A 14,325-nucleotide genomic window follows, 5' to 3' on the forward strand; every position below is an offset into this window, starting at 1 on the left:
CTTTTAGAAAGACTATGTTGTGCTCTCAGTTTGACGGTCTGTGCTGTTTCAGAAACAGTTTAACCATTAGGTAACCGTATTAGCCTGTAAATGTCTCCACATACAGTTGTGATTTCTGTCAGTTCTAATTGTCTTCTTGTCTGCTATCTAAATTTCAGGTGAAAGACCCTCAGACTCCTGCAGCAGCAGAGACAGAGACCAACCCTCTACCTCAGATGTTCCACATGGAATCAAAGCCAGATGAGACTAACGCACAGGTAAAATGACATTGTAGATGCATCCATCACCAATATCTGTGGTGACTTGTATGAAGCTGTTCTACTTTCAAAATGGGCCAATGTTCACATTGTCAGAAGTACTTTTTGGGTGGTGTGATAATGGCCAGTTAATGTCACACACACACACACGCATGTTTCCAGTCATGTCCTTATGGGGCCTATTATGTCACAAACACACTTCTTCTCTTGTCTCTCCTCGATGAGACCAGGTAACATACTGTAACACACCACTCGTATGTTTCTAGTCTCACCCATGTGGGGCCCTTCCGTGTGGTTCTCACTCAAACTGTTCCTATGGCACTGTCCAGAACCTGACATAATCTCAAGTTTGATTTTAACATTTGTAATTGCACACTGTCTGAGCTGTTATGAGTTTGGAAGCAAACTTTACAATGTGACCCACTGCAAATCCTTATCATAGGTTATGAGAGGTGCCTACTTCTTTTAGAAAGACTTTGTTGTGCTCTCTACTATGTTGTGTTTGACGGTCTGTGCCGTTTCAGAAACAGTTTTACCATTAGGTAACCTTATTAGCCTGTAAATGTCTCCACATACGGTTGTGATTTCTGTCAGTTCTAATTGTCTTCTTGTCTGCTATCTAAATTTCAGGTGAAAGACCCTCAGACTCCTGCAGCAGCAGAGACAGAGACCAACCCTCTACCTCAGATGTTCCACATGGAATCAAAGCCAGATGAGACTAACGCACAGGTAAAATGACATTGTAGATGCATCCATCACCAATATCTGTGGTGACTTGTATGAAGCTGTTCTACTTTCAAAATGGGCCAATGTTCACATTTTCAGAAGTACTTTTTGGGTGGTGTGATAATGGCCAGTTAATGTCACACACACACACACACGCATGTTTCCAGTCATGTCCTTATGGGGCCTTTTATGTCACAAACACACTTGTTCTCTCGTCTCTCCTCGATGAGACCAGGTAACATACTGTAACACACCACTCGTATGTTTCTAGTCTCACCCATGTGGGGCCCTTCCGTGTGGTTCTCACTCAAACTGTTCCTATGGCACTGTCCAGAACCTGACATAATCTCAAGTTCAATTTTAACATTTGTAATTGCACACTGTCTGAGCTGTTATGAGTTTGAAAGCAAACTTTACAATGTGACCCACTGCAAATCCTTATCATAGGTTATGAGAGGTGCCTACTTCTTTTAGAAAGACTATGTTGTGCTCTCAGTTTGAAGGTCTGTGCCGTTTCAGAAACAGTTTTACCATTAGGTAACCTTATTAGCCTGTAAATGTCTCCACATACGGTTGTGATTTCTGTCAGTTCTAATTGTCTTCTTGTCTGCTATCTAAATTTCAGGTGAAAGACCCTCAGACTCCTGCAGCAGCAGAGACAGAGACCAACCCTCTACCTCAGATGTTCCACATGGAATCAAAGCCAGATGAGACTAACGCACAGGTAAAATGACATTGTAGATGCATCCATCACCAATATCTGTGGTGACTTGTATGAAGCTGTTCTACTTTCAAAATGGGCCAATGTTCACATTGTCAGAATTACTTTTTGGGTGGTGTGATAATGGCCAGTTAATGTCACACACACACGCATGTTTCCAGTCATGTCCTTATGGGGCCTTTTATGTCACAAACACACTTGTTCTCTCGTCTCTCCTCGATGAGACCAGGTAACATACTGTAACACACCACTCGTATGTTTCTAGTCTCACCCATGTGGGGCCCTTCCGTGTGGTTCTCACTCAAACTGTTCCTATGGCACTGTCCAGAACCTGACATAATCTCAAGTTTGATTTTAACATTTGTAATTGCACACTGTCTGAGCTGTTATGAGTTTGAAAGCAAACTTTACAATGTGACCCACTGCAAATCCTTATCATAGGTTATGAGAGGTGCCTACTACTTTTAGAAAGACTATGTTGTGCTCTCAGTTTGACGGTCTGTGCTGTTTCAGAAACAGTTTAACCATTAGGTAACCTTATTAGCCTGTAAATGTCTCCACATACAGTTGTAATTTCTGTCAGTTCTAATTGTCTTCTTGTCTGCTATCTAAATTTCAGGTGAAAGACCCTCAGACTCCTGCAGCAGCAGAGACAGAGACCAACCCTCTACCTCAGATGTTCCACATGGAATCAAAGCCAGATGAGACTAACGCACAGGTAAAATGACATTGTAGACGCATCCATCACCAATATCTGCGGTGACTTGTATGAAGCTGTTATACTTCCACTGTCTACTGGGCCACTGTTTACATTTCTTTACTGTATTTAGCTTTTTGGTCAGATCATGTCATGATCAAAACTACTTAACAATCCTAAAATCGTAGGTTAATAATCGCGATATGGCCTTTTATTAATACAGCGATATTTTTAGACCATGTCACAATACACGATATATATCTCGATATTTTGCCTTAGCCTTAAGTTGAAACCAAACCACCACCAGACGATGGATCCTGTGCTGTTTTTCTTCGGAATTAATTCGTCCTCCTCTGCTGGGCAAGGGCGTGTGAAGTTGCACGTATCAGACTGACGTATGTAACTAGGTGCGTTTGTTTTGTCTGTCTGTGAGAGGGAGAGACGAGAAAGCATTTGAGAGTCAGCGGCTAAAAGCAAATGCGTCACAACACTCGAGTTTCATGATATAGTCATTTTCTACATCGCACAGACAACAAGCCGCGATATATCGAGTATATTCAATATATCGAGTATATTCAATATATCAAGTATATTCGATATATCGCCCAGCCCTACTTGACATACTTTTTTTTTTTTTTTGCAGATGGACAGTGGACCAGAGGTTTCTCGTCATTCGTGCGATTCAGATGAAACTGTTCTGAAAGAAACCTGTGATGAGGCTTCTCCAAACAACCATTCCAGAGAGCAATCAGATGATGAACTTCCACCTCTGAGACGCACAAAAAGCATTATGGTAAGCTCCTAAAATCTATTTAAAACAATATGAGTACATAGCTGATGGGCACTTTTCCCTGCAGTTTGTTTTTCTATCGTGTCAACAAAAAGGGAAAATCATATCTCCATGTTTTCCCTTTGCAGATGGATCGACTACAAGATTTTGCTGGCTGTCTCTACGATTCAAGTGATGACAGCACAGAGGGCACTTTGATTTCTAAGCCTGAAAGGGATTCACAGAGGCTGAGAAGAAGCTCTCGCCATCCTGTAAGTCTTTAATTGATTCTTGTATTTGTATCATTTTGAGGCTTTATTGTGTGTATATATGACATATTCAAATTGTTTCAAGGTTTTAATGAGGGATGGGCACAATTTAGATTTCACCAGCTATAGGCAATATTTGCTTTTTCTCACAACTGTATGCACAATGGTGTAGTACCGGGGCTTGGACTTTATGTACTCTAACCGGGTCGGATCGGGCCTTAATTTTCATGTCCGTTGATACTCTAACCCGTGCAATACATGCAATATGATCGTGTCTGACTGGAAACGCTGGCAGAACCAATGTTAACGGTCAGACAGACCTCCTGGTTCTTTTCATTTAAAGTAAATGAAAATGGCAATACCTAGTTTTTAGTAAAAGTATTAGTCTAACATTAATTAGCAGTATGTCTTTCTATTTCTTTACACTTACTTGAACTTAAAATACTCAGTATAGAAGGCTCCATAGAGAATTTATCTTCACGCTGTATGCATATACAATTAAAGTGTACTCAGATTGTTTACACTTAATATGTTACAAAATGAGTTACATTTTTTTTTCTTTCTTTAAAGATTCAGATGCCTCTTGTGGAATCAGATAACTCTAACATTGGCAGTGAAGATGAGTACATTCCATGTCCCAAGGACGAAAGCACAGAAAGTGATAGCAGTTTGGAATTAACCCTGGAAAATAAAAAAAGGAACAAAGGTGCATCTAGTGAGAGCAGAAGAAAGTCTTCCAGTCGGAGCAAGTTTAAGCCCAGGGAGAGTGGAAGTGAGTCCTCCAAGCAGAAAAGAAGCAGGTCTTCCAGTCAGAGCCAGCTTGATTTTAGCCAGAAGAGACCCTTTAAAACAGGTCATGACCCCACACAAATATTTCCAAATAGCAGAGTTGATGGTAATGAAAAGAAAATAGTTGCAACATATTCTAAAAAGGATGTGAGTGTTTCAATGCCCCTGGAAGAAGAGCAGTCTATGTATATCAATCCAGTTTTAAAGAAGATGGATGGGTCTAGAAGCTACAACAAAAAACATTTCTGCTTTTATTGCAGAAAGTTTGTCCAGAAAATGTCAAGGCACTTGTGGCGTAAACACCAAGATGAAACAGATGTTGCAAAAGCATTCAGTTTGCCAAAGAACTCAAAAGAAAGGAAACTGCAGTTGGACTACATACGAAATAAGGGCAACTTTGAGCACAATAGTGAGGTTTTGGAGACACAGAAAGGCAAACTCATCCCATGGAAGCAACCACAGAAAAAATCTGAAGGACAGGAATTTGCACATTGTATTCACTGCTATGGTTTGTTCTCAAGAAGAGCAATGTGGCGGCATTTTCAGGTTTGCAACTTCAAACCCGAGAGTAGTAAACCCGGTAAAACTCGTGTTCTTTCTTTGTGTGCTTTCGCTGAACCTGCTCCACCTGGATTTAATGATGCTTATTGGAAGTTCTTAAGTGTTATGAATCAAGACAGGATTGCAGTTGCTATTAAAGAAGACCGCTGTATTCTTGAATATGGTTACAGACTGTTCAGGAAGAACGAGAAGGTGGTCAGTCAACACCAGTATATTCGGCAAAAACTGAGAGAGCTTGGCAGGCTGTTATTGAAAGCAAGACAAGTTACACATGTGAAGACCATCCAAGAACTCATAAAACCTGAACAGTACAGTCAGGTGGTCACTGCTGCAAAGAGCCTATCTGGATTCAGTGAGCAAACTGGCAAATACCAATGTCCGTCTCTTGCTCGCAAGGTTGGACACAGCTTGTATTCTTTGGCCATGTTTATCAAGTCCGAAGGCCTGAAAAAGAAAGATAAACAAGCTACTCAAGATGCTGAGGAGTTTGCGCTGCTTTATCAAGAAAGTTGGAGATTTGACATTGCAAGCCAAGCATTAACTCAACTTGACCAGACCAAATGGAATGCTCCTCTACTGTTACCTTTCACACAAGATATTCAAAAGTTTCATTGTCATCTAGCTGAGAAACAGCAGCAACATTTGAATGATCTGCAAAAACACCCATCACCATCAAACTGGAAGGAGCTTGCAAAAGTTACCCTCACACAAGTTGTACTGTTTAACCGGCGGAGAGGAGGGGAAGTGTCCAGGATGCTTCTGTCTGCGTATCTATCAAAGGACACATCAGACACACATGGTGACGTTAGCTTGGCCCTTACACCGCTTGAACAGAAGCTGTGCAAACATTTTGTAAGGATTACAATTGTAGGAAAGAGAGGAAGAAAGGTTCCAGTTCTTTTAACCCCAATCATGAGAGAGTCACTTGATGCTCTGACTGAGAAGAGAGAAGAATGTGGAGTGCTGTCTGAAAATGGATATCTGTTTGCATTACCTCACTCTGTCCATTACATAAGGGCTTGTGACTGCATAAGGCAGTTTGTGAAAGAATGTGATCACCTTGAAAATCCTAAAGCCTTAACATCAACAAGACTAAGGAAACATATCGCCACCCTCTCTACTGTATTGAACCTTAAGACCACAGAACTCGATCAGTTGGCAGACTTCCTTGGCCATAATATTGCTGTGCACCGAAAGCACTACCGCCTTCCGGAGGGCACCCTCCAGTTGGCCAAAATCAGCAAAGTGCTTCTGGCAATGGAACAGGGACGCCTAGGAGAATACAAAGGAAAGAGCCTGGATGAAATTCAAGTTGACGTGAATGGTACTAAGACTTATTATATTTTAAAGGTGCAATATATGATATTTAGTCTTCAGCATTCAGTAAGTGACTTAAACTGGATTTTTTAAGTAATTGAATTGTATGCAGGTAATTTGCAAGTTTAAAATCATATCCTCCTCTGTAAGACCATACATATGCAAAAATGCGTGTCAAACTTAGACATGCACACACAAACTGTATTTTTTTTCTGCTCTTGATTGCCAGATTGCCCACAGTCTCAGCTTTCCAACTCAATAATACTATATCAATTAATATTTTAGAGACCATTGGCATAGAGGGGCCTTCAGAAGAGGACATTGAAGGTATGTGATGAATGTTTTTAAATTTGTCATGGAGATTTATGAGCTTTGCATTTGTATTTTATTTTCAGGTTTCCCTGATTCACTATTTCCTGACATTATGTGAAGGCAAGGATACAAAATATAGTACATTGTCTCGGGGGTGCAAGTCTGGTTCAGCAAGACAGGGGTCTGGGATTGAAATCTACTCTATGATGCACTGTATTGTCAAAGTATAGTAGTAATATTACATTTCTCTGCCAGGAGAACAGGGGTCAGAAGATGAGGAGAGCATGTCATCCCTGAACATCTGTACCTCAACATCACAAGTCCAAAACCAGGGAGTGTCTCCAACGGGTGAGCTTGAACAATGAAAGAAGATTGATCTTGAACACTCCTCTTTAAAGACCCCCTCCGATGAAAATTGTGTTTTTCATGTTGTTTATGTGGCATTTCTCTGATGCTACAGGACATATCAGCAGAAAAGTAAGTGTGACATTTTATTTCTGAGTATTTCTGCCTTCAAATTGCAGTGAACTAAAGGCAGACGCAAACTGGCAGTACAGATTGTAAAGCCCTCCAAGGCAAAATGTGATTTGTGAATTTGGGCTGTACAAATAGAATTTGATTTGATAAAATAATCACTGTACTGACTGTTTCTTCATATTTTATGTCTTTTAATAAAGTTCTTTCTGTTCTAGATGTCACTATGCCAGGACAACAGGGGTCAGAAGATGAGGTCAGCACGTCATCCCTGCAAGAATGTACCTCCACATCGCAAGTCCAAAACCATAGTGTGTCTGCAAGAAAGAGAGGTAAGCTTTGGGACTTGCATCCTCTTTTGGGCCAGTGCCACTCAATTGCTTTTAACGTCTTTTACCTTGTTTTTAGTGAAAATGGTCTATTGGTTGCCTTAAAAAAATAATGTTGATGGTTATATCATTGAATAAAAGCATGTCTCTGAATTCTTAATACACCTAACATAGCTTCCTACCCAGAAAGGGAATAAGACCCAATGTGTGACAATGGTTCGAAAATATATATGTGAAAAAGTATTTGCCCCCTTTCTGATTTCCTGAGTTAATTTGTCACACTTAAAAGTTTACGATCAGCAAACAAATTTGGAAGAATTTACTTTCAACAAAGAGTGGAAGCTAGTTTTGCGCAGTTAGTGGCCTTGTGAGCTACAGATCACAGCTCTGCAAATTGTCAATTTAATCAAAATGTGATCTCTTTCTGCCTACTTAGGTAAGCAAGCTCCTGTGAGACGTTGGACACCAGAGGAAATTGCTGCAGTAGAAAAACATCTGAAGAAGTTCATTGTGAGGCAAGATGTTCCAGGTAAAGCGGACTGTGAGCGCTGCATTGCTTCAGAACCGCAAGCGCTACAAAATAGAGACTGGAAAGCAGTCAAATATTTCATCAAAAATAGAATAACTACCATGAGAAGAAAATTATAATGAAAGCAGTTCAACGATCAGAGGTATGGACACACATTTTCAGTTTGGGTCCTATACTTTGTTTAAATGTTTTGAAATGTACTGTAGTTTAAAGTAGCTGCTGTGGTTTTAGCAGTCAACAACACATTAAACAAGTACATGTTTGGCAAAGTCAAATGTTTGATTATCTGGTTAACTTTGCAGTAATGATTGTTTTGTTTTCCTGTAATCATTAGTTGCAGCATTAGAGTCTCAATTTTGTCTCAAGCATGTTTTATGTTTTTTGTGAAACAATACACGGGCAGATGTGTACACAAATTATTCATATTTGATACACTGACCTTTGTGGTCCACATTATTTATTGGTACAGCAAACCTGCATTCATTCCATGCTAAAGACTGACAGGATGCTTCACAGCACTTATTTTTAGAGGATGGAGTCATAGAACTATCTCTTACCTGTGAAGGAATGCATAGCTGCAGCATGTATTGGTCACTGATGAGCCTCTGTGACAGGTCAGTATTAAAAACATCTTCATGTTGTGTGGACTTAAGTTTCATGGTTTAATTTTTTGATTGATTGTCACTGAAGACCTGAATGTTTGCAACCGGACACCAAGCAGATGGGTCATCCTGAGCACATATTAAAAATTTCTCTACCAAATATGAATGACAGTACGTTGTAGACTTCCGTGTTTGAGTTTGGCTATAAACAATCCTTGGTTTTTGTTAAATTTAAAGGTCCAGTGTAACGGACTTAGTAAGACTGCTGATTGTAACAAAAAGAGGACTCAAAGGATGTTGTTCTTCATAAACTATGTTTACATGGACACAAGCAATTGGAATAAAAGCCCGATCGGAATAAATATGTCATGTAAACATGTCAATCTAGAAACACTGATTCCAGTCCACAACACCACAGAGATGAAATCAGCATTAGAATACTCCTTTTTCTACCTTGTTTGTTTATCTGGTTAACTTTGCAGTAATGATTGTTTTGTTTTCCTGTAATCATTAGTTGCAGCATTAGAGTCTCAATTTTGTCTCAAGCATGTTTTATGTTTTTTATATACGGACAAAAAAACTTATTTTCGTTTTGTGTAAAAAGTAGTCAGATGACTGACTTGTTCGCAAAATAAATACATGTGCCTTCAGGATAACTTGTTGAAAGCATTTTATTTTATTGTTAGCATATAGCATATCTGTCTCAAGTCTTATTAAGTGCTGGTGCTAACGATCATTATTTGATTACCATGCTACTACCCTGTCTTCCTGTTGATGTTGTAAGATGATAGCACATGCAGTAGTTAATGAGCTAACAAGGCATCTAAATTTGCACGTGTAAAGGGAAATGAGATGGAATGAAGGAAGAAGAGTATTTAATTTTGAAATATAGATCCTTAATGCAGTCAGAGTCTATGTGCAGTAGAAACCATTAATGGGCCCCAGATAGTAACCTAACACCCCACAAAGATATAAAAACAAGAGAAGTGTATGTGTGTGTGACACTGGACCTCACAAGTACTGTATGTTAGAAACTGGGCCCACAAGTGACCAAAAAACTGGCATGGAGACAAAAGTTTAGAATCTTGGTACATTGAAGTGATTTTTGTGATTGGGATTTTTTTTTCATCTTACCTGATTTTTTACAGCAGTGTAGAACCACTGGAAAGGGTGGATCCCATAAATGACCAAAGAACTGGTGGGCCCCCTGAGGGGCAAACACCAGTATGTGTGTGTGTGTGTGTGTGTGCGTGCGTGCGTGCACGTGGCCCAGCACTGGTCTGGAGTAATCATACTCTCTGTAATGATATTGGACTAATGACGGCAGGTCTTTGTGCATACATGCGTGCATGATTGTATACATGTAGCTGTGGGTGTGTTTAAATGTGTAAAGCCATGTTTTCACCGAGTGAACTGGTTTGGTCTGGTACAGTATGCATTGTTTTGCATTTTTTGCAATTAGGAATAGTAACAAAATAACCAGCCCCAACCATTTTCAGCCCCCTGCCTTTGGGGGTACCAGAGTAAAACTTACTGCTGCCACTCTGTGATGGATGATCCATGCACCACAAATGAGGTCGTAACTGGAGGAGTAAGATTTGTTTTATAAATCATGACATCAAACATTTGATTTCTGTCTTTATAATATATTACAAATAGTCACAGTAACTGATGTATTTTTTATAATGGAACCATCAAATACTCAAGCACCTCCGTGTTGCTTCTATATCATTTATTGCACAAAACAAATACGTGACATTTTATTCTGTTCTAAGTTTAAAACCAAGAGTCATTAAACTCATTTACTTTCATTCAAGTTTACTATCACCACACTTGCAAATTCATACTTGGCCACTTTTGTGATTTTACTGCCCTCTACAGGTTGAAAAGAAAAACTATTTACTATAAATATGTTTTTTTTAAAGATATGATACAAGGTGCACCCCCTGGGTTTTCATCTCCATCCATTTTGTATTTATTTCTCTTTATTTCTTTATTTTTATGTTCAGCGCCGCTGCTTGTAAACTCCACTGCAGACGACCTTCTGCCTCCACTGAATGACGTGATGTAACGGCGCTCCGTGTGTTGAGAGAGCGAAGGCGGCGTCAAGGCTGCGTTTGAGAAACGTTTGTCCTCGCCTTGCAGAAGAATTGTTGTCATTTAGAAAGTAGCTCACATGTAGTTTGTGCAGCCCTAATACGTACAAGTTGATGAGTTTTTGTTCAATTTAGCAACGTGAGTCTGCACTTCCAAGCACTTCTCACTGCCCGGCATGATGACTGGAGAGTAAACCATGCAAAATCACACATGAATGCCAGATGCTGGTAACTTAGTCATCATTCTGGGAGGGTTGGGAATTAGGAAATATAAACAAAGTTTGAATAAATATGTCATAAACTTAGATCGAAGCACTGTTAGTTTTACTAGTTGGAGTTTCCTTGCTAAAACATCTCATAATGCTCTGGTATCTGGACATCACAGTTTTTTTCTATCCAGGTGTGGTTAGCACGAGAGATGCCTGAGCTTCTTTTATACCTTCTCCCTCCTTATGGCTGTGGGAGAGCAAGAAAAGAGGAACTGTGTTTTTTTAGGCATACACTAAGTGCCTGTTGGATGTAGGAGAGCTTGACAGCATGAAAGTACAGAGAGAGGGACAGAAGGAAGGAGGGTGGGTTATATGTCACTCTACATGGGGACTGTTTCCTCTGGGGGGTGGGGGAGAAGAAAAGTGGGTGAATGAGTGGGAGAGAGAGAGAGAGACTGAGGTGTGTATTAAGCGAGTGTGTGAGCAGCAGTAAGAGGAGAAGCTATGGCAGCTGGCTCTTAGAACAGAGGGGAGAGCTTCTAAAAACAAACTCTAGGCTAAATAGTGGCCGTGGCTGGAGACCATATTCTTATAGTTGCACTATCGACGTGGTGGAACACGAAGATCCCTGTCCAAGCCACTGGAGCAGGAACCATGAAGTACAGACCTTTGGTAAGACGCACGGCGACATGTGAAGAAAAACCCAGTGTCAGGACATGGAAGGGGGGGGGAATCAGAACTGTATTGTTGTGGTTTAGTGTTAGTCAGGAATGTGGTCTCCACATGGGGGTTTGCATTCAAGAGTGTGAAAGAGAGATGATGTTTTTTTACAAGCTGTTATTGGGAATAAACTGTGTGGCTATTGAAAAGCGTGTACTCTTGAATGTCAAGGGCACAGGTAAAACTGGCAGGTAACGGAGGGAGGTTTGTTCTTCATCTCCATCGCATTCCTTCACAGATCTGTTTTTGTCTCCTTTTGGATCTCAGCCTCCATTCTTCATCTCAACTCTGTATTTGTCACACTGATGGTAGATCTATTTGTATTTCTATCTTTTTGATTTGCATGAGGGTGGATCCCCACTGTTGTGTGTGTGTGTGTGTGTGCGTGTGCGCACCAGCCCAGGGCGAGGCAGACACATGCTGGTGTTGTGTGGCAGGGCAGCATTCTTTGGCATTCACCACGACTAATAGTTAGCATGTTAATAGTGAAGTGTGTGCTGAAGTATCATTGACAGTGATGACATCCATGCCCTTACTCTTACTGAGAGTAAACACTGTACTCATTGTTCAGCACAACCTGTAGAGAACTACACATTATGTGTCCATAAAGATCTGCTCAATTTTATAAGCTTCTCTAAGAAACTGTGTGTGCGAGGGTTGGGACATGTGTGTGGAAGAAGGAGGACGGACCGACAGACGTGTCAGGATAGTACAATGCACTCAGAGATTCCTATCACAGCTGTCATTACTGCCTGCGAGGCATCTGACTTGACTTCATTAGGTAGCTTGTGTAGGGCTCGCCTCCCTCTTTTTCTACTCCATTCACTCTCTAGACTGCAGTGGGACTAAGACACGATGAAGTGTGACAAGAGAGACGGCTTCTGAACGGCTCAGTGAATCACTTTATTGTACCTGGAATACAAAACCTAATGGCTTGAAAAACCTCCAAGATTGTTTGCCATGGAGTATCGTTGGGGCCGGGTAAGTTAGAGTTGCTGAATGATTTCAGACTGGCTGACTTACTCATGACAGTCTTATGGTTAATGCATGTGGTTTGAAGGTTATAGATAAAAGGTGAAGTGGAAATTCAGCGCTGAGTTAACTGAGTTTCAGTGTTGTTGACCAACAAGTCTGAGTGAAACCAAGGTCAAATTCAGCTGTGTGGTTAAAGTCTCTCTTGTACCTGATTACCACTGGTCAACAAACCTGTTTTATTACCTGTTTAATGGGGTTTTCACCAGTGTGCACTCACTCCCAGGTCAAAGGACTTTCCAACACATGCAGGTGTTAATGGGCTTCAGCATCAGTGGGAACCACAGACTCAGATGAAGATACTTTCATCTTCTTCTTCTGCTCTATTATTTTCCTGGAGATTTCTGCTACCTACAACACACATGTTCGTCTTCCAGCTGTTAGCATAGTGTTTGTAGCAATCCTTACTTTTAAGAAATAAGGGACAATTCTCAATATTGTTTATTTCATCAATCAGATCATTTAAACCCATGGTTCTCAAACTGTGGAACACAATGAGATTGTAATATTACTGTATATCCCAGGGTATGAGGAATTTTGACTGGAGTGTAGAAAATGAAACAAATAACAAAACAATTATAATAAATTAAATAATAATAATTATAGTCACCTTATCTCTTGCTCTATACCAATGTCTGAAGCATATGTGAGGAAGAGGAGGATGATGAGAGTGCGATTATGTTATTGGGAATAAATCTGCCTTTTGTACGTTGAGGTGTTAGAACAGTATCATTTGTTAGAGAAGCAGCCGTTGCTTTCGACTTTGACTCTGTTTACATGGTGTTAAATCAAATCATTATGTTCGTCTGACTACAACTGAACCTTTAAAATATGCGTAAACATGTAAGTGTGTCTGCTCAAAGTTTGACTGACAGATGCATGTGTACTTTGAACTGGACCCAAACTTGCAGAGATGCTCTGCACATGTTCCACAGTTTCCTCCCCCAGGCTTTGATGAGGAAATAATAGAAAAGGCCAGAACACAGAAGACAACCCAAAGAAAAACATGGTGAAATCCAGCCTGGTGCATTTTTGGACGAGGAGACCAAATTTGTGCAATTTAAAGAATGTAATACTTTGAAGTTATTCAAAACATGGTTGTCATTGGTGCCAATGATAACCATGTTTTGTCTGTACTTCATAGATAGATTTAACTGGGCATGGAAACATACTGAGTAAAGTAAAGTCTGAATAAAAGTGTGGTACTTGTGTCAAGTCAAGTCCATTTTATTTCTATAGCCCAACATCACAAATACAATTTGCCTCGAAGGGCTTTGAATCTCCTCCATAATGAATAATCTATAGAGTGACACACCCACAGCTGAGTGGAATGCATGGGAAGTTAGAAGCTACTTGGCTAGGACTTCATGGTCACTCTGAAGTAGAACATTCATGTTGTTCTGGTCCCCATGTCGTCAGGTATGCAGGTTCATCTCTGAGGCTTGCAGGAGACTCAGCTGGTATATATATGTATATATATATGTAAATATATATATACATATACATATATATATATATATATATCAGGTCATTGTATCTTCAGTATCAGTTGTATCCAAGTTTCATCCCACCTTCAGGATTTGCATTGCATCTTTTTTAACTGATCAGAGATTGACAAACACCCTTGAAGTGACTGATTTCTTCCAGCCAGAGCAGAGAATGAGTGAATGAATGAATGAATGAATGAATGAATGAGAGAAGAGCAGAAATTAGTGCCAGACAACTAATTCGTACAAGTAAAAAATGCAGAAAAACAAATAGCAAAGCTTTCATTTTTTTTCATCTTGACCGCACACGCCATGCTCATTTGGTTATCATTCTAGAAGTTTCACAAAGTGTTTCCTCTGACAAACCTCTGGCTGCAACAGTTCTCTGTTTTCCTCTTTGCATATTGAACCTTGATTGTTTACATACAC

General features: G+C 40.1%; 1 protein-coding gene across 4 annotated transcripts in view; it reads left to right on the forward strand.

Moving 5' to 3' along the window:
- The window catches only part of LOC131462323 (unconventional myosin-Ic-like), an 85,821-nt gene that overhangs the window by 35,912 nt on the left and 35,584 nt on the right, over window positions 1-14,325 (forward strand). The window contains exon 1 of one of the 4 annotated variants that reach the window (XM_058633409.1): window positions 11,133-11,329. The exons of 2 other annotated variants lie outside the window; for them this stretch is intronic. In XM_058633409.1, coding sequence (XP_058489392.1) covers window positions 11,312-11,329 — 18 coding nt within the window. In that variant the 5' untranslated portion in view covers window positions 11,133-11,311. Of the gene's footprint in view, window positions 1-11,132; window positions 11,330-12,173; window positions 12,359-14,325 lie in introns of those variants that run through there. One more of the 4 variants, XM_058633408.1, reaches the window with a different exon arrangement.

The sequence above is a fragment of the Solea solea genome, chromosome 7 (genome assembly GCF_958295425.1).
Source record: "Solea solea chromosome 7, fSolSol10.1, whole genome shotgun sequence".
NCBI lineage: Eukaryota > Metazoa > Chordata > Actinopteri > Pleuronectiformes > Soleidae > Solea > Solea solea.